General features: G+C 35.3%; 1 protein-coding gene across 1 annotated transcript; it reads right to left on the reverse strand.

The window, feature by feature from the left end:
* Positions 1 to 6,298: 6,298 nt before the first annotated feature.
* Positions 6,299 to 22,031, reverse strand: LOC105054657 (uncharacterized). The gene is made up of 7 exons (XM_010936229.4): positions 21,674 to 22,031; positions 20,975 to 21,595; positions 18,168 to 18,346; positions 8,157 to 8,395; positions 7,869 to 8,068; positions 6,755 to 6,880; positions 6,299 to 6,671 (listed from the first exon to the last, which is right to left on the reverse strand). Exons 1-7 carry the CDS (start codon positions 21,830 to 21,832, stop codon positions 6,573 to 6,575), a joined length of 1,623 nt encoding a protein of 540 aa, XP_010934531.1. The 5' UTR covers positions 21,833 to 22,031; the 3' UTR covers positions 6,299 to 6,572.
* Between the last annotated feature and the right edge of the window lie 253 nt (positions 22,032 to 22,284).

The following is a 22,284-nucleotide window of genomic DNA, read 5'->3' on the forward strand; positions in this document are numbered from 1 at the left end:
TTAATCTAGTTTATATGATTGTGAGGTGGAGGCAATGTGCTATAGCAGAATTAAGATATTAAAGATAGTAAAGCAAGAATTAAAATAAATAAGGCAAGCAAAAAAAGTAAAAAGGTAAAGCACAACAAAAATATAATCAATTTATAGTGGTTTGATGTAATTCCGTACCTACATCCACTCTCTAAGGATTTCTTAAAAATTTTACTATAATCTCTTCGATTACAGTGTGTTTGTTTTATCTGGGATCACAAACAAACTCAACTGATTTTTCAAAATCACTAACTACAACCTATATACCGATTATTTTTTGAGCTCACAATCAATCTAGTTGATTTTTTAGGCTCATCAATCAAAACCTATAATATTCAATTTTAAGCTTGGACATGCTTAAATCTCAAGTTTTTTTTTCTAAAGAAACTTGTAAAGAAAATAAAATATAAGAATAAAAATTTCTGTATAAAATAAAAATAAAAAATTAAAACTCTTTAAAATCCAAAGAAGTTGTTGGATTGCTCAAATGATACTTCAACTTCTCTTCTTAATGCTTGAAAGGAATCTGTGAGAACTTATTCTTTTAAGTATTTTGGCCTAACAACTTGAGAAGATTTCTTTCAAGAATGATTTTTTTATTGTGAATACTTTAGAAATCCTATAACTACTCCTAAAATATATGATTAGTATTATAATTACTCAAAATTTGATAATCATCAAATCAATCATAGGATCAACAAAAATTTCTTATTTCATTAAAAATCAGAGAAGAAAAAAAAGAGAAAAGATGGAAAGAAAAAGAAAAAAAGTGAGAGAGTTTCTCAGCCTTCTTTCTCTCTCTGCCTTTCCTCTCTCTTCACATGCTTTCCCCAATTTCTCTTTATTTTCTCCCTTTACATGAATTTTCTCTCTCTAAGATTATTGTATTCAACAAAGAGATCTTCTCAATAATTTTAATTAATCTTAATAAAAGGTTCTAATCCATGGTTGTTGGGCATCATGCTAGTTAGATCAGATACTATTAGACTTAATCACTTATGATTCCTATCAAACTATTTATATACTAGTTCAATTATGATTTGATGAAGTCATCTTAATTAGATTGATTGAAATGTCGGATTGTATTATTGATCAGCTTTATTCCAATCTCTTAGTTTCTCTCTCTTCTCTTCTATTATTCTCTTTTTACTTGATTTATAAACCCAATGAAGGGTCCCAAGCTTTATTGCTTGAATCCAAATTGATCCAATAGAGAGAATTTGAATCATCTTATTGGTTTGGTAGCATGTCAGCATATCTGAGTTTTTGTTGAGCATTACAAGATCTAGCCTTTATTGATCTTTGTCGAATCCTTATATTTTAAATGATCCAAATTAAATGAAGTTATTGGATTGAATTGACCCTAGATTGCCGAACGACATATTGACCTTCACTTAGTTCCTATCGAACACAATTGATTTAATCATTTTCAATCACTATTAAATCGCTTATCTCTTAGTCTAATCTTGATCGGATGAAGTTATAATGATCGAATTGATCTGAACCATTGGATATGACTATCTATCAATCCTGTCTTTCTTAATTATCTATATCTTTTCTAATTATTAGACTCAATTATATATAAGATTGTAGTTATCTCGATAAGAAAATATCCAATAGTGGAATATTGTGATATAATCTATGAACTAAAGTTTTTGAAAAAAAATATCTAGAATTATTTGGATTTATTGAACTATGTGTGAGGTATGTGATGTTTCACTTTTTCTAAATTTATCGATAAATTATAAATTATTTTTATATTAAATTATTCATGATTTATAAATTTGATGTATGGTATTTGGAATTGCTATATATACCCATTTCTAAAATATTAAGTAATTGATGATCAAACATATTAAATTTAATATAGATTATACCAATTGATTTCGATGTCGCATGATTTATGATCTTTTCAAATTGAAATATGAAATATATTTTTAAGAGAAATATTTTGATTTGAGATAGATTTTAACTCACAGCATTTTATGCATCAAAATCTTATCAGTGGAGGTTAAATTATTGATACTTTGATATCCTATCAGTAGAGCGATAAATGTTGATACTTTGATATCTTGGTAGTAGAGCAGCTAGACATTAGTACTTCAATAACCTGCTAGTAAGAGTTGTGCATTGGTAATTTGATACCTACTAATGGAGCGGTTAAATATCAGTAATTTGATATCTATCAGTAAAGGTTATGCACTGGTACTTTAATATCCTGCCACTAGAGATTATATAGTAGCACTTTTATTTATTTTATGACTATCAAGATGAACATGATATTTTGAAAGAAATTAATTTATGAATAAAATTTTAATTCTAAAAAGATTGGATTCGCATGCTTATTGATTAAAAGGTACTGTATATTTTGAATGAAATTTTGAATTGATGTACCATATATTTTTATTTTCAGAATATTATTATTATTGAATTTATCTAACTAAAATTTTTAATATCTGGACTGTCTAGCTCATTACTCTATATTTTACTATTTTATAAATTCAGATGATTAGCTTGACTCGAGGATTTATTACGGGAGAGCGATTAGAAGCAAAACTTGATACCTTTATTTTAGATTAAGATTCATTAATGTTTGTGTAAGATTTTGAAATATTATTTTATAAGATACTTGATTTAGTTATTTAAATCAAGTTTGAATGTTAATTTATTAGTTATTTATTCTATTATTGCTTTATGATACTATGATTAGTTGTCTTGCATACTTATGGAGAGAGTTTTCTATAAGTATGCGATGGTTGTCGCGATCCGTAGATTCGAAGGTGTGACAAATGTATACATAAGAGCAATATATTAATATCCATGGATATATGTAAAGTTGGACCCAAATGACTTATTAGAAGTTGATTCATAAAGAAATTAAAGCTCATAAAGTGTTCAATTAGGGAGTTTCATGAATTGTAATATATGGAAGAAAATACTCGTCATTTTGAGTATGATCGCTATGGTTTGTATAATGAAATTATTTATTTGAGTAGGAGCAATTCTACAATAATTTAGCATGGATAATATTTTTAGCCATATAAAGATTATCGTCACCTATAAAGGAATAATGTGTCTTGTGGGCCAAGTGGAGGAATGTAAGAAATATCTCACTATGCGACTTTATGTGGCTTATATGCTAATAAGGTATTTACTCCCATTTTAAATTTTAAATATATCCATTAAGGCAATAAAGATAGCTAATCACCCATTATAAGTTATGGAATGCAAAAGGTTTATATGGAATGTTAAGAAATTTATGATGGTTTTTAACGTTTTAGGATGGAAGGAATGTGAAAAGATTGTTTAACATGAAGGAGGGTTCCTAGTCTAGCCTCTATAAAATAAGGCATATGTTTTCCCATCAAAAGAGGCAAAAGTTCAGCAAGATGTAGAATAGAAGAATCCTATTAATATTAAAAATGTATTACTTGTGAGTGGTTTATTTCTCTTTTACTTGAACAATAATGGCTGGAGATAAAATCCTATCATATTATTTCTAATGTGTAGTGTATAAATTTATTATATATAGTTTATATTCTTTTCTAACAGGTGTTGCCATAGAGGCGGAGAAGGTTCATGGAGATAGTGATGCGGGTGTTGCCATGTAGGAAGTTGAGGTCATGCATGATGGCCAATGATGATGGCTTTGGGATGGTGGAGATAGAAGAGGTGGATTGTCTCTGTTTCATTTAGAAAATAATAAAATAATTTTTTATAAGAAAAATAATAAAAGATAAGGAAGACTATCAATCTGTATTTAACTTGTTGTTAACCTCTTAAGAATAAAATTTTCTAAATACCCTCATAAAATGAATGGTCAAGATATCTCCTGTCTTTTTATTTTACTATTTTCTGAACAAAATGGGACCAAGTCACCTCCATTGCCTTTATATCATCATCACTTGCTATCACGCATGACTTCAATATCCTTTATAGTGACACCTGCATCGCCGCCACCATGAACCTCCTCCTCTGTGGCTACACACATCACTATTACCATGAACAACCTGAAGGTGGTCTTTCTCCTCCTCCTTATATGTGACACCTATATCATCACGGACATGGATGACTTGAGGGTGACTCTCCTCCTCAATGATGACTAGGCCTACAAATGGGTCGGGTCGGACCGGGTCTTGAGTGATCCTGATCCGACCCGATTTTTTGATCGGGTCTTGATATTGGACCCATACCCATCCCAATAAAAAATTGGATCGCATCGGGTCGGGTCCATGGCCGAATTTCTTGACCCATTGGATCATTCGGATCGGATCGGGTCCATATATAACTCAGTTCCAATCCATGAAATGCGGGTTCGGTTCAGGTCTAATTCAGATCGGATCGGGTCATGGATTTAAAAATCTACATAAAGTGAAATTAGAGGTCACATCGACAGCAAAATAGCATGGCCATATCTATCTTTTCATATAAATATTCTCTCCTCTCTTCCCACGTCTTCTCACTTCACCATTGATAGTGGATATTGTATACCATCCCTAAGGTAATAGTAATGTACAACAGTAAAGAAGTAACTGGATATTTTAATTATAAACAACTGTTGGTATGTCCCCAGTTTACTTTGTGTTTGTGGAAGGACTTTTAGAATAGTTTCGAGATTAGCTGTAAGAATGACATTTCTTGTGCAGTGCATTAATGATCTTGTGATAGTGTGACAGTATTAAAGATTTTAGTAAGAAATTTAAAAAAAAATTTGGATAAGTCACTCTTTTGGCCCAAACTCAAATTCTTATTTGGATGAGTCATTCTAACGGAGTTCGGGTCTTATATTTAGATCCGGTTCAGATCGGATCGGGTCATATATCTTGAAATCCAAATTAATCCAAAAATCTCCACGGGTTGGGTCGGATCGGATCCAAATTCAGAAAATCCAGATCCGACCCAGAAAAATGAACGGGTCCAATTTTTGAACCCGACCCGGCTCCATGGGTCTTTTAAATAGATTCGGATCGAGTCTAACCAGGTCGGATCTAATTGGGTCGGATCACGGATCAACTTGATCCATTTGTAGCCTTAATGATGACACTGATATTACCACTGTCATGGAAGACCTAAAGGCAGCTATCCTCCTCCACCTCATTTTAACCAACACCAATGATCTCACCACCTATGGAAATGATGACCCAACCCTCCTCGAGATCCACATCTCCTCCAAGGATGGCGATGACCTAGCCCTCTTTGAAGGTGTTATCAACCATAGTGGTGGAGGTGATCCACAGTCCCAACCGACTCGACTCAAATACCAGTGGAACTATACTTGAACTTAAATTCAAATCTTGATGATAATTAAACATATGGTTAAAACAAAATATAACATATTATTATATTTTAAATAAAAAATAATATTATTAAAAATAAATATATTTGATAAGTCTTGCAAGTTTTCAAGTGAACTATTTGAATGACTCGAGCTTGATGACAATCTAATCGAACCAAGTTTGGATCAAAATTGAGTTCAAATAGCTTGCAAATTGCTCGACTCATTGTACCCTTGGTGACAAAAAACATTAAGCTGAAGGAAGCATCTTAGGCGAGCTAGAGACTATGGCGAGTCTATCACATTCTTTTGAACTTCTACCATGCCCCGTTAAGGAGCCAAGAGGAGATAATTTTGACTGCTTTTCAGAAAACATTTTTGTAGAAGCAACGAGCTTGGAGGACTTCCTTGCCTTAATGAAGAATTTTAATTCCAATTGTGGATTTTTTACACGGTTCGTGATGGTGACAAGGTGGTTTCCCATCCCTTTAGTAAATGAGATCAATCGTACCAACAATACAGTGGATTTTACCGAATGTCCAGGATGCCTGCTCCCAGTAATTTTGCCCGATTACATAGGAAAGGCAGCACAAATTTTGAAAGCCAGGTCCACAAATTCGTGAAAAAAACTCAAATTAAGCCTTGCAATTAAACTTGCATGAGTTTTTGAATCTTTTTGCAACAAGTTTTGAAGAAAAGTTGCATAATTTTTTTTTTTTTTCAACTACCGGCCAAAATCATGGTCAAGTTTTGAAGATAAGCATGCCAGCAGAACAGGGGCTGAAGACATCACGTACCAATGGAGAGAAAATGTCTTCTTGTAAAATCCTTCTCGGTCCCCATTCTCCCTTTTTTCATAATCCGCCAGAAAAATGGTTGCAGGTTTCAAGGCATGCCAACCAGTATAGGGAGAGGGCAAGGCAGCCTGTATCCTTTTGCTGGACTTCACCATAACAGTCATATAAATACAGCACTGAACACTGGAGATCGTCCTTTTGATAAATACATGCTTATACCTCTCATTTGCACATTAGAGCTCTGGAATTTACAATACATTAATGAAGACTGATCATCAGATTATTAACTCGTATGTTCGCGGTATCTCACTTGCAAGTTCAGCTCTCCGCTTCAGAATACATTGGATCTCATTGTTGATTATATCGATGGCCTAGCACCAAAATTTGCTACCAGACCTATTAGGGCTGAAAAGAAGATGCAATACCCCATTCTGGACAAATATTTCTTCAGCACCTTAGTATGATTTCATCTACCGGTCTTCTCGCTGAACTTTATTTGGATCAGATATCATGTCCATCATCATCTTCTCAGGGGAATCTTCCCAGCCGCCGAAAGTTTTCAAATCAACCTGATAGATGAGATAGAAACAAAGGATATGAACATAGCACTATTAACGACAAATATGATCACGACCATGGTTAGGTACCCAACCTTTCGCCGCTGTTCATTGAAAAGTGTCTCTCTTTTTTTGTATGCATCCTGCTGTTCTTTTGCAGTCCTCCCACCAAAACCCCATACTTCAACCTCCAGAACTACAGCTTCAACCGGTAAAAAGCCCTGCATCATACGACAACATGCAGCCAACAGATACCATCATATTCATATCCATATTTGTTTTGTCTGACGAATACAAATACGGATATGGATATTATTCGGATGCAAAAATTCATATCCATATTTATTTTAAACAGATACGGATAAAATTCGAATACTGAAAGTATGGATATAGTTATAGATATTACTTAGATAATTAAACTTTATGACTACAGAATCAAAAATATTACTAAATAGATGATAAATGAAGTTAATAACATATTTATATAGTTGTATATTTCTTTTAAAAGTTAACAAATACTATATAAAATTATATAGGATTATATATAGATTCGGATATTCGGATATAGATCGGATAATTGTCTATTCATATCCATATCCATTTTTCTTTGAGGGATATGGATACAGATACGGATATTAGTTGGATCCTAAAATTTCTATTCATATCCGGATTGATTCAAATATGAAAATGAATCCGGACGGATAATATCCATATCACTTTCGCCCCTAGAGACAAGGCATATTTTGCAGCTCTTTAAATCCATATATCAGATGATAGCTGGGCATAGGGTACCTAACTGATACCCAATCAAAGGAATCCATTTTTTCCCCAAAAACAAAACTTTTCCTTACCATATTACTATATTGTATTTTTCATTTAAAGAATGTTCATCAGGAACTGGCTAAACGTAAATTCATTAGAAGAACCAGTACACCATTAGACGAGTACATTGGATAGAAATAAGATTGATGTGAAGTCATACATCAGTCAACAAAATATATTCTATCCAATTCATACTACATCTAGAGTGAGAAAATAAAACCAAAGCAATCTGGGAAGGCATTAAATATTCTATGTTGCACTGAGTCTCTATGATTCAACTGTTCATGTTGCGATATGTAAAAAATGGTAAAACATCCAGAACATCAGTGCCAGAAAGTAAGCAACAAAAGATGCCAATCGTAAGAGCTCTGCATTTTAAGTACTAACCTGACTGGGAATAAGAGAGCCATGTTGGTAAGTTTTGTCAACTGCATGATGACGAAGTGTCACTCGAGCAAAATCTTCATCTATAAAAATCCTCTCATTTCCTACACTTCCACCAAATGCCAAGCCAACAGGCTTTGGATTTGGTTCATATACTCTTACAGTTGGATGCAGGTGACAATATATGAAGTTCTTTTCCTTTCCTGCTTGGTAACATCTAGGAATCCTTTACCTTCACAGTAAAATTTGGAAATAATTTGGAAACAGAAAAATATCTTCTTGAAAACCTACCAGAAGGTGAAAACACACGGAAAATTGGGTTGATAGCATAAAGATGTCCGGATGTTCCAAAAAATGCATCTTTATTTTCAAATCCCTGAGTAGTTAGTATACCAATCACCCATCTTCCAGTGCTGCTGTCTCCCTCAGAGGCATCTGCTGAATTAGCAGAAAGTAAAATCATCAAGGACCCATTATATCCTTCAATGTTAGACCAGAACCTGCTCAATCCCTTGCCATGAATTGATGACCTGCAAGTGAACATCTAACAGAAAATGTAACGTGCATTTCTTTCAAAATTGACAACTTCTGTCAGAAGAAACAAGTGGAAGTTGTGAATTCATTATGATAGCATGACATGGCAGAACTAGCATGAATTAAACATTAGCTAATAAAATTCTGATTATTTCAGCAATAAACAGGTGAAACAAAGATGCGGGGAACATAATTCAAGAAATGAATATGCTATAGTGAGAGATGCAACTTTTCTAGATGCATAGTGGAAACTTAAATAATTACAGTTGCATGTCATGCCAGCGCAATCACAAACAACACATCAACCAATACAATGCATGTCATCGTATCAATAAACAGGTGCATCAAGAATGTGGGGAAAATAGCTCAAGAAATATACGCTAAATCAAATTGTCATTTTTTTAGGTGCGAGAGAGGAAGTAATATAACTTGAAGCAAATAAGATATTATCTGCTCACTTGATAAAGTAAACTTGGTAAGGATAGCATCTTCTTCCATTATCTATTGTGAAGGGATTGTAAGACAAAGTTCAAGCATCCTGTATGTTAACTTTTGAGAATTCTTTTGCTTCCAATTTCTAAGAAAAACAAGGTTCTTCTCATACTGCAGAGTGTACCAGCAGGAATTTTCAGCCTTGACCCTCTTGCTTAGAGAAGCATCAGCTTTGTGCAGACTCAGAACTTCATTTAGTCATTAGTCATGTAATCTTGCAGAGGTACCTCAAAAACATCCACCATCCAGGTTTCCAGGAGCTAGTGCAATGCAAACCACCCCATTCTATTTTATCAAATAATATGCCATAGATTTCCAGAAATATAAAGGGGGGAAGGGGGGCAGGGCGGTGGCGTGTGGATTTTGTGCAGCTCGTTAAGCCTTATCCATAAAATGAAAAGCTTCATCCTCCACTAAAATCAAGAATCAGTTTTATCATTACTTTGTAAAGGACTTACATTGGATGAAAGAAAGGCTGTCGGAAAATGTAGGTGAACTGCATTTAAAAGACAAACTCTACCATTAAAATTTTAAAGTAGTGTAACAAACCTCACTAAACCCTCCAGAACTCATTTTAGGGTTCAAATGTTACAGAAGTCTTAGACAACCAGACACTTCACAACCATGCCAAGTGGCTTGGTATCATTGCAGACTACTTTCTTTGTTGAGACTAAACAGGCACTGCATTATCAGGACTAATGCATGCATTTCTATCAGATAGTGCTTTGATGCTGCTTTACAGACCACTAACTTGTAACACCACCCCAAGATAAGAATAAGACTTGAAAGGATCTTCTTTAATGGATATTTATAGGCTTGAAAGAACGATCCATCATTACTGGATATATAATGCTATCTCGATTTCTAATAATGAATCAGAATCTTTCTCCAAGTATACATCTTAAAAGTCATTGATAGCTTATGTGGCTTCAACCTGTAAAACTGGATGAAATAGCTCTCTAGAGCCATTGTATAACTTTTTGTTATAGTATTGGGTGCAACACCATCACTAGATGAATCTAGAATCCATTGACCTTGATAAAACCCTTGGCTCAAAGTACCTTTTCTTTCTTCTTGTTGATCCAACATACAACAAGAAGAAACCATCCCTTCATAAAAGTGGCTTTGAGAATGAGGAGTGGACCCTCTCCCCACCCAAATGGGCACACAACAAATTAAATGGCTATCAAATTTCATATCCAGGTAACTCATTGATGCTCCACTACTTTAAATCTTTGACCAACGTTCGAGTTGTTAAATTCTAGTTTCCCTTCTCTGCTGCATAAGCTTGTTGAAGAGGAAGAAAACTTCATTTGAAACAGAGAGAAGGAAAAATGTTCCATTTCTTAAAGATGAGCTTATGAAGTTTTCTTTATTGATGTACTGATTCCAACGATCTGAAGCAATATACCAATGAGGCACTGACAATTGAAAACAGGAACAGAATGAACGGTTCTTTTAACTGACCCCCTCCCCCTCCTTGTTTCTTATCTTTTCTTCTCTTTTTTGTTTTTTTGGTGTATTATTGTTGAGCGCATGCATCCCTCTGTATGTAACCCCTCCATAAAAATATAAGAACATATTAAATTTGGATTTTTAATCAAACTACTTCTTTTTTCCTATATTTTAAATTGCTAGCTTACAACAAATTTTCATTCCACTAGAAGTTAAAACTCTTTTAAAAAAGATGAAAACAAACTGGATATATGATCAAGGATTGATGCCCAGCACCCGCTTCTAGAGAGTCAGTGGACAAGCGTCATTGCCTTAGGTCCAATTTCTGCTACTCCATTTATCAGACGAAAAAGAAGGAAAAAAAATCCTAATTCGCTGCTAAAACATGGCACTCCTTCACCTCTACTACCGTATCTACGAACTATTCTAAAGAAGAATAGTGTGCATGCTAGCACGGCTGATTACTGGGCTAGGTCATTGGAGAAATCAATTACAGAATGGCTTTAATCCACAAAAGGCCCTTCATAGTTCCTTGCAAACTTCAAGTCAGTGGCATGCATTCAAACGGCGTCTTTTTGTTAATTTCCGCCACACCATAATAGCTGCCACAATAAGAAAGAAGCAAGCGAAACAGCTAGAAGTGCTTGCTTCACCACACCCAACATTTCTTATTCACGAGAAAACCAACAGAAAGATTCAATTTAGACTTCATAGAGCCAGTGCTGCTGTCTTCGCATAGGGCCATCCCCACTCCCCCCTCCCCCGCCAAAAAAGAAAAAAAAAAAGAGGAAAAAAGAAGCCCCACATTGACCCCATACCACTGCATACTGAGAAAGTGCTTTTAGACTATCTTTTCTGCTTAGGTACAAATTGGTACCATGTGTCAATATTATACCTATCGCTTACATACTTTCATAATTGCAAGTAGTATGGGTCGAGTTTAACCATACTGGGCATAGTGTACTAGTACTAAACCAGTCTGCAGTCTCATACCATACCATCACTTGATATGCCTTGCTGTCTCGTGCCGTATTATAATACCAACACTATAGGATGGTATTAATATGGGATCTGGTACCGAGACAGCGAACTTTGATCTCTATTATGATTTTAAAACCTTGGACTCATAAAGATTGCCAAAAATACTTACTGGAAAGTGTTCCACAAAACTCATACATCATAAACATTTGCTGCTACATATTGCTCCAGAAAACTGATATAGAACATGTCATGACTTTAACTACTTTCATTATCATTTTGCACGTAAATCTTAAGGTAGCATTATGATTGACTTTGCTCCATATATGCTGAAAGGCCACTATTAGATTGTGTCATCTACTGACAATTTGCTGTCCCAGACCATACTGCAGCACCGGATACCATACCGTACTATCAAAGTATTGAGACTCCATACACACCTATACCAGTTCTCAGTACCAGTGTATGCACCGTATCAATACTTGATTCACAATGTGTTTGGGTACCATATAGGGACCAGTACCAATTTTGCAGACCTTGCTTCTACTACTGCTCGAAGTTCATGAAATGTTGCCAAATTATTTTTAAGCGCTCTGGGAAAAAAACCAACATGAAATAAGTCTTCTGCCTCTAAATCAACATGTTGCAGCCATCACCCTTAATAACTTAGTGCTGTCAACATCAACATAACCCAAGCAAGTGCAATATCTCTTAAAATCAATGCCCTTTCCATCTTGAAACCTCGTCAATAACCTTGAGTTATAATGTATGGAAACTAAAGATTTGACTTGACTAATGTTAAGTTTAATTGGTCATTAGATTATGGATACAAGATGTACTCCAAAATCTTTAAGCACAACAAGTGTTGACATTCTTTGATACAACTCTTATTGCAGGCCCATGCAATATTGAAGCACTTGCACCATACATATCCCAAACTCTAGAACTCACAATATGTCAGACTTTGATGACTCTAGCTGAGTAAATACTCCATTGCTGAAGAAGTTGGTTAAATATCTTTGGATAATGAGACATTCTTAGCAAAGCATCAAGGTGGAACTTTTATAATTCAAGATAAGTGATTAGATTGCAACATGTTGCCTTTTGATGTTGAAAGCACCAGACTAACTTTGTGTAATACTCAGGCATTAGAGTGTAAGCAATGCAAGGGAAAGGAACACTGAACATATACCATTGAATAATGACAATGTTATGTACTAATTGAAAGTAATTAGATCATCAAGAAGATCTCTCTTAATGAAATCTAGCATCATACTCATTCTTCCATAGCTTTCTGAGTAATAAGTTATCAGAATTAGCAACTTGTTCTTCACATGGATGAACTTTGTGATGTTTAGAGTAAACCTTGTTTAAGCCCAAAATTCATAGCATATGATAGTTCATGACTCTTCATCCTGCTCCTAATTATATCTATTCCTCATTTTTGATCACGTATTGTTTATATCCAATGATACCGAAACCCCTTCATCAGTTAGAAATGATGTATGACCAAATGATGACGAACAAGTACAATTTTCTCTACTTTCACATTAAGATTAGAACAAATTCTAATCATGCACTAGCATGAGCTATGCTCATGTGCTTGACAGTTTTCTTTCCTATTGTACATATGCATTGTAAAAGGAAAGCAAGATGCTCGGAAGTTGTTTCCTTCCATCTATAGACTTTGCACATGTGTCATGCATTCTAACCAAAACATGTGAGGCATTTTCTTTCAATTATGTAATCAGCAGCTTTGCAATCAAATACATTGTTATATTACTTGAACAACCTTGTAGGGCCTAACAAATCAGTTTCTTTTAGAAGAAGCTCTATAACATTCTTGTTGGTCCATCTATTAATAGAGCTTTACCATCAGATGCTACCAGTATATCTTTTTGGTTCTGGTTTTTGATATTTGTCTGAAAATATGGATAATCAAGATCCCAAAAGTTAAACCACTTGCTTTTAATAAGGGCAAACTCATTTTCTTACTTAGGTCTACCATGTCTATCACAAGGGTATTTTTTTAGTGGCCCATAATTAGGAGGGTTGTAACCTACCATGACAATCTATTTCAGCAAAGGTGATTTCACAACATGAATTTAGCATGCCATTAATATCAAGAACTATGCAATTTTGGAATTAACATCTTACTGCTTTTTGTTAAACATTCCCCTTGCCCTCTGGATCAGAAACCAGTTCAGAGTAAGGTTGGAAGAGAAAAATGCTGAAGAAAAATTAATGGTGCAGGTGCTAACTTGCTCCATTTTGGTTTTTGTTCAAATATTTTTTTTAATCTCTATCTATCTTTTTTCTCCTAAAAGTTCTCTCTCCATATTGTATTTTTTAAGCTGCCGCGACAATACTGAAGCAAAGCAAGTCGTCGATCAAGCACATGGTACCATCTGTGCCAGCCATTTAGGAAGCCAAATGCTTGTGAAGAAGATTCTTCAGCAAGGGACTGGCCTACTACTATTTGATAGTCCTTGTGCTGCCTGCCCTTCAAGATGCCCAATAAAGGGTTCTTACAAGAGAATATGAACTATTGAAAAATTCCTATGGCAACAAATGTTGCAAACAAATTCCTCCATTGCCCTTATTGTTTGGTGACATTGTGGACATTTCCTTGATGGTGTTGCAGTACATTAGTTGAAAATGAGCTTGTTCTTATTTAAGAATAATGGTCAAACTATGGGGCAAGATTCACCATACCTGTATATATTGCACCATATCAGACAAACTGTGTCGTCCCGACCAAACCAAGACATGGTATGGAGCGTATAATCAGTCTCAGTTTGCTGAATCAACCCTAATATTGAGCATATCAACACTATACCAGCATGTTATTGGTACAAGATCTGGTATCAACAGGGCCAACCTTGCTATCAGGTCTCAATTGTCTAGGATTGGTGAGCAATTATTAACAAATCCAGACCCTAGCAAATATTTTAGTAATCTTTGATGGCAACTCTTAATTTTATCTCTTTTTGATAAGATAAGTGAAAATAATGGAAGGCTCATTCTAACAGTAATTGATTCATTCAGGGTTAATCAAATTGTCTAAGTCCTAACTAACAATACATCTAGTTGCAAAGCTGTCAGTTACACAACTGAAAAAAGATACCCTCACATATTCTCATTATGATGTTTGACTTCTACCTTGAGTCCATTATGAAAGATACATCAATTTCCAAGCATCTTGCTCTCCTTTTTATTGAGGCACTATGTAAGAGAAATAAAATTTATCACTACTTCAAGAATCACATCTCATGTTAGTACATTTTGAGGATTATACTGATTTTCCTCTGCTGAACATGAAGAAAACAAGGTCAGGCCATCCTTATCCAATAATGCATTGTTTGCTAATTATTAGAAGGGTTTTAATGTTTATGGTTACAAGGAACCAATAGGCAGTAACAAGAAAATTTGGATATGAAGAGGAGCATGACAAGGTCTCTAACAGTGAAGTATCTTGTGGTCAAGGCGACGTTTGTTCTAAACTTTTCAAAGTCCATCCATGCGATGTTCAAGTTTGCTGGTTCCAATGAAGGTGTCATTAAGGAACCCTATGGATATATGGATATGATGCTGATATCCATTATAAAAGCACCTTTTGATGATCCAATTGTTTATCAAATAGTTCATGATATGCTTGTTAATCAGTGAGATAATTTGAATGTTTCTCTTCACTGCCTTGATAGCATTCTAATGCCACACAATCTAATCTCAAAGAATCGGAGATAAGGGTGGTGCCTCCTACACCAAAACAAAAGATGCAATCCAAAAAGTGAACTTGAAGTTCAGAATAGTTATGTTGATGTTTTCACGTTGACTAATAAAAATTGCTTGACTTGAAGCCACTAAAGGAAGACATAACGAGTCTAATAGGTTGGTGAAAAATGAATGATTCATGTGCTTTAAATTGAATGGGCTTGCAATGAAGATTTTATCATAGAGTGTTCTTACTCCTTGTGCTCAGAGGTGTGGGGCACATACTCTTCCATCCACTGCCTAAAAAGCAACAAGCTAAAGAGTCATTGGTTAAAGCTTTAACAAATAAAGCTAATTGATGAGGTTTCTAGATGACTACAACACTGATTACAAGGGAAAATCAACATCACCTTGATGATGTTGATTTTGATGAAAAGAGGCAAATGTTAGAGAAGCTAACAGCAATAGTTAATTAGAAATGGAAGCCTAATCTCATTTTAGTAACCAGCCCATAAATGTTCGAGATAATTCTCCACCATTTCTTGAGCTTTTAACAACAGTAAATATGACATAATCTAACACTGACCTCCAGTTTCAAAGAAACAACTATAAACACAAAGGTGACTTAAGATTTCACATGGAAAACAACAAAATCATGAAAGCTATTATCTATTTTTAAGAGTTTTCAGGGAACTTTGTAGCAAGAAATCTATATGAGGTATGACTGAACATATGGTAGCAAGTAACTGATGCAAACTTATGAGTCTTGTATTTATAATGAAAAAATACATTTTATCAAATTTTTGCCATACTTTACTGGTCGTTGAAAGAGCTTTAACTTCTAGCATAACAAGAAATCTTTATAAACGGGTAATTCTGGAGACAGAGTCAAAGAATTGCAACCATAAATAATCAATAGTTGATAAAGTTTTGATTTTTGAATACAAAAATAGGTGGCAATCATAAGCAGGTATCTGACAAGGCTAAGCATAATAAAGTACAAACACTCAGTCGAGACTGCAAACTTTGTGGTTCACTTTGGCAAACAAGTTCATCTTTTAATTAGAAATACATTTCTGATTATTTTATTCATCTTTCTCTCACTTTGCTCACTATGCATGCCTTTCTATTCATTAATTATTTATTTTATTCTAAAACGATGCTTTTTATGTTTCTGCTAGCTTTATTTATCTATTCATTTAAGCTTTTTAATTTCATTTTTAAGAGATGCCTAATATTTGTTGTAGTCCATTACTCTGGTAATTTGGTTTCCCATTTCATAATTTTTTTTCCTTTTTATTTTCATTTCTCTGTTTATTTCTTGATCTTTTGGTAGAACTACACATGCAACATATGAGTTTAATACCACTTAAATTATGCATTGGAATATCATTTTAAGGGTTCCTTAAAGATAATCTGCTTTATACTCTCTTTTTTTTTTTTTGTCTATGCTTTATTAGTTTTACATAGGTAGCCCTCCTTCAGGGAAAAAACACAAGTCACAAAAAAGGAAGTGACTTGTTAGCATAGGTCTTGTTATAATGATATATATTTTAAGGATAACAAAAAAATTCTCTGGTTTTAAGGAAAAATTTATGTTCTAAATAAATAATAATTTGTTCAATAACTAGGAAGACCAAGTGGAGGAGGAAATAGACTTAATGAATAAAAGGCAGCCTACATTGGTGCTCCTGTGAGATACATGTGAACAAAAGAAGAAACTCAAATCGATACATATCCAGTGAAGGTGCAAAAAAGTATATATACTTGCACGTAAAACAAGAGAAAAATGCATGGGCAATTTATGGGAACTTAGGTTATAGAATATCTATATCTATTAAACTGAATGAGAGCAGGTACATTAGCAAATAACCAAGGCAAGTAGAACCATTACTCTAATAACATGTCATGCTATATAAATAAGAAAAATAAGAGAAGAAAATTGAGGATAAGAGGTATGAAGTACCTCTGTGATATGGAATTATATCAATACAATATCACAACCTTAAGTCAGCACTTTATTGTTAAATGAAAGGGTCATCTCCATCAATAAATTGACCTGCATACAAATCCCTCCAAACCTTATACTTCTGTGTCCTTTTCAGTTTTTTTAAACATCACCACGATAGTACAACTCAGAGAGCCATGATCACACTCTGCTGATACATCAAATCATAGATCCAGCTTATGCAACTGTAGCTATGCCCTACTAGATGATGCAACATGGGCTAGACCTAAGCATTTCTAATTAATATACTTTTGCTTCAGAACCTTCACATAACAAAGAGAAAAGGTGTATATATGTCCTGGTTGTTAGCACTTGATATGTTGGTTTTTGTTATCAGTCTTCCAAACAATCCATATTGCCCAACGTTACATGTTTAAGGCAAGCAAGTAGTCTCCTTTTGAAATATACACTGCAGAAACACTAATATTCCTCATAATAACCACCACTAATCTTGAAGCACATTCATTGAAGTTTGTTGGCTTTAATGTCATTCTGATGGAGCTTCCTTTCATTTAGCCTTCAGATAAAATGCTTGTTGAGATTGTCTACTCACAAATGTACAATCTGAGCTTGCGCTTACAAGTATATATAGTAACAACCATTAATTCAACATCTATATCACATAATGCAATGATTTCTCCCTTTGAGTTGATACATAAGATCTATCCTTGTCAATGTCTCTCAGTTCTACATGTCAACTTTCTGTATGTCTTGATGTTCAAGCTTCGCCTATAATAATAGCAATGTGCCAACCTCTCAAGATGGTCCATGTAACTACAGACTCTTTGACTCCAATATAAAACTAGTTTTAATTGAAAGTTTCCATGACATTGAACAACTGTTTTTCCTCATAAAAAACTAGAGGGCAACCATCATGGACTATAAAATATAATGAATTGTTTCTGACTGAAAGTTTGAAATCAATGGGCCGCACACTGAACACGTTAACTCACAAACATGATGATGCAAGAGTGAGCAGACAGCAATCAGCATTCTACAGCAGAAATTGTACTCACAAGGATCACTTTTCAAAAAAGCAGGCATGTAGAAGAAGAATTTGTTAAAAAAGAAAAAAGAACAATTTTATAGCCACATATGATAAAGAGATGGTGATGACCAACCTATATAGAAGGTTTCCAGAGTCTATTCCTAGAAAAGATGCCCTTAAGAATTCTTCACTCAGTCTGTCCCTCATAATGAGAGATATTGCCCATGCCCTTCCCCGTGTTAGGAGATATGTATCATAGGTGTCGCTGGTGCAACCATTATCAGCTGAAGAATTAGAGGAATCCATCACGTCCTGTTCAAAAACAACTAAAATTTAGATTAAAAGAAATCAATTAAAAAATACCGATTTTATCCATATGATGACAGGACAGGCAGCCAGCAATGTCTCATTTAGATACAAGAACCCCATATCTAAAAGGTACAGAGTCTACAGACACATGAATGCTTGTGTGTATACTCTCACTTGTCCATGCATGCACTCAGAGATGCGTACCCCCCTCCCCCCCCAACCCAACACACGCACACACAGAGCACCCTTAACAGATTGGCATCACATCAATTTTAGCTTAAAGATCACAACAGTCTACTGCCTGCATAATCAATGGCTGTCTTAATATGAATTCTTCATGCTGAAACTGCTAACTGATCTTAAAGCCTCAAATTATTGCTAACAAAAATCATTAGAATTCCCCATAGATAAATGGTGATAATTATCATTAAAATTGGGTTATCTGGTTTATGCCCAGTAAAACAAAATAAGCTCAACCCATGAAGAATTGACTAGACTCAGACGCATTAATCATCAAATGGAAACAATGACTCAACCAATCATAGAAGCAAAAACAGACCTAGGCCTATTAAGACACTAAAATGGAAACAAGCCTTTTAAACTTCAACAATGACTCAAAAGCTTCATGTTCTATGTGCTATGCAGTCTATATCTCCATGACCATTAACTGATATCAAACTCAAGATATGAACAATCAAGTGACTCAAGAACTAAGTGCTGCTTTGTTGGGGTAAGACCCATCAAATTTTGATGGGGAAACGCTGGCAATTTCCAAATTATGTTAAAGGTAACATCAACCTCAACCAAACCAAAATGAGCATCACATATATTAGTCTCACAAAGCTCGCCACACAAATCCTAAGGTTAAATGCCTCCAACACGTTTAAAGGATAAATCAAAGACTTATTGACTCAAACTGGGCAAAAGCCTAATCATGCCAAGGGCATGGATGGATCAAATTAATTCTGTCAAATAAAGTGAACTAATGATTTCATGCCAAATTTTGATCATATAAGATCTAGAACCTTCTCCAGCACTAAATTTTTGGCCTTGGAACCAGAAAGAAAATGAATGCCTCAGGCCAACACCAAATTTGGATTGTCTAAAGTGTGGATACATGGTTCGATATCAAACATGGATCCAAAAGTCAAGTGACATTAGTGGCCCATATCAGATTCTAGATACTTAAAGCCTGGAACCTAAACTCCCACAGAATTTTGAACCATGGAACCTAAATCACGCATATTTTTCAGCTTCGCAATACTTCGCAGTGTGAAATCTTCTTTCAGATAGAATCATGATGAGCTCAAACTCACACTCTCAAAGTATCTTTTCCCCCAAAAGGGCAAAGACCCTAGTGCATACCAAATTTGGATGCTGGGAACAGCTTGGGAGCCTCAGGATTAGTGAACACCAAATACGGAGTAACCAAAAGCTTAGGAAAATGGATATTGGAACTTATACCATTTTTTAGCCCTGGAACCAAGTAATAGTAAAATGGACCTCTAATTCTTAAGTTAATAACATAGATCTCCAAGTCTCTAATTCAAAAAGTAAATTAAGATGGATGTATCAATCCCTATACTGGGCAGGTGGACCTCCAAGTCCATAGGTAGGTTCCTACCCATTTTGTTCTTATGTACATGTATGCATGTATTCATTTATTAACAATTTTGGTCTTTCCTTTTCTCCTGGAGAGAGGAGGAGTGGCATATCATGTTGATTAATGAACTACTGAAAGCAATTGATTAGATGGAGCATATCATATATTTTAGGAATCTTTCACTTAGCACTAATTGAAGTCTACTAACTGGAGGTGCCCTAGTCTTATGAGATTACTTGACACAGGCTCATGGATTTTTGTCAGCCATGGAGCCAGATAAAATATTTACAAACAATGACATTGTGAATTCCAAAGGAAATTAAGTGTGTAATAAGATTATGTTAAATTTCCCTTCAGTCTTCTTTTTTAGTGTTAATAAAAGGAAGCTTTGTAAAAATGTGATACCACATATCACTCTCAAATGCTAGTGCAATCTTTTAGTCATAAACATACAGTCGATACCCATACATAGCATGGGACAAGACTATACACATAAAACTTTATTTAGTAAAAGAGTGCCAATATGTTTGATTTGGATCTTCCACAGCTAATTCAAAACAAGACCAAATCAATCCAATGCAATGACCAGATAAAGTTCATCTAATCTGATTTTATTTACTATCCCATCATTTATCTACCTGCTTCAACTAATAGTTTATTCACACATTTCATAAACTGACCATTCTTGACTCTGCATAATTAAATATCAACTATTTTACTGAAGAAAGTTTTAATAGCTTAGCTTTTTACCACTTTTACTGGATTGTGAGATCTTTTAGTAACGTTCTTTTTATTGGATAAGTTTTTCACAGTCATTTGTGACGGTGTCATGAAGAAAAAGAATAAAAACAAGAAGGACAATGCCAAGAAACACCTTAAGTACATTTATGGTTACTTGATAGTATCTTTAATGCTCTTTAATAAACATTTTATATGCCATGATATGCCTACCCATAAAATAAATAAACAAGCTGCTCTTTTTTTACCTAAATTCGCCTGTGAACTACTGAAAAATGAATCCTTCATACCTCTGAAGCAGCGCAAGCTTGAAACTTTTCTTGTACATATTTTGAAAGACAATTTGCTAGGCCTGGAGCTGTTGTCAAGACCCAACTCTGAAGCTTCTGCACCGAAACACTCTTATCAACACCCAAAACCTCACAATGCCACACTTTCTCGTCATCCTCCACCACCCCACACGACACAAACGCCGACAGCATCAGATGGATCACATTAGGTAGCACGACAGCATCTTTCTCCCCTTTACACATCTTCGAAATCCTCGACCCCTGCTCCATGACCCAGCACATCCACAGAAGCATAAGCAACTCGCCCGACCCGAACGACCCGCCAACCTTTCCATCATCAGCATCAGAATCAAACTCAAAATTGCACGGAATCCCGGCTTTTCCGCACGCCGTGGCGTAAATCTTGTACAGCAAATTGAGAGATGATGAGACGGGCATCCTCGCGCAGCACCGATTGAAGCCTTTCAAGAAACCAACCCAATCAACCCTAACCGTACCATCAACAGCAGTGAATAAGATGGAGGCGATCGACGGACCAAGATTGAGCACTAATTGGGGAAAATGCTCCGGTACTGGGGGCGATTCAGAAGCAAAGTTTGCGACTTTTAGAGAGAATGCTTCCTGAGAACAAGAAAGAAGAGCAGGGGATCTATCAAATAACAGTATACGGAAGAGAAATAGACGAGGTATGAGAATTACCTGGAGAGAAGAGAGGGGGATGGTGGAGGAATTGGGATTGGAGAGTTTGGAGAAGGCGGTCCGAAGGGTCGGGAGGGATCCGGTGGAGGCTGCGAGGGATTCTTCTTGCTGCTGGTCTTGGGATGATGAGCCATGGTCGGTAGACGATGAGGCTCCCATCTCTCTTCTCCCTCTCTCTCTCTACCTCGCTCGGTCGGACGGAGAGGAATGGGAGAAGAGAAGAAGGGATTCTATGGCTGCTGCTGGAACCGGAGAGCGTCGTGTTGAGGAGTGCTGCTTCGCGGCACCACCCCATTCGCCGTTTGTACACGGTCCTTCGCGACAGATCCAAATTATCGAGAAATTATACCCTTTACACCCGGTTACGTGCGCACTACACCAACCAGATTTTCCGTTTATATGAGCTTGTTATTGGGATAGAACAATGGTGAAAGGATATAAATAATATGAGGCGGATGAACAAAAATCATGTCGACGGAGACTATAAAATATCACATAGGACCGACTTTATATTTTCTCATATTTTTTAATATTAATTTTAAAGAATAAGATCATATTTCGGATTGCTGTTAGCAGCACAGTTTTTGATGCTTTGAGAAGCAGAGAACTAG

The sequence above is a fragment of the Elaeis guineensis genome, chromosome 12, assembly GCF_000442705.2.
Source record: "Elaeis guineensis isolate ETL-2024a chromosome 12, EG11, whole genome shotgun sequence".
NCBI classification, from domain to species: Eukaryota; Viridiplantae; Streptophyta; class Magnoliopsida; order Arecales; family Arecaceae; genus Elaeis; species Elaeis guineensis.

Coding starts and splice junctions, on each gene's coding strand:
- LOC105054657 (XM_010936229.4), bottom strand. CDS start 21,832: ATGGGAGCCTCATCGTCTACCGACCATGGCTCATCATCCCAAGACCAG. Junction 18,347..20,974: donor AAGCTTGCGCTGCTTCAGAG/GTATGAAGGATT, acceptor GTTTTTGAACAG/GACGTGATGGATTCCTCTAA. Junction 6,881..7,868: donor GCTCTCTTATTCCCAGTCAG/GTTAGTACTTAA, acceptor CGTATGATGCAG/GGCTTTTTACCGGTTGAAGC.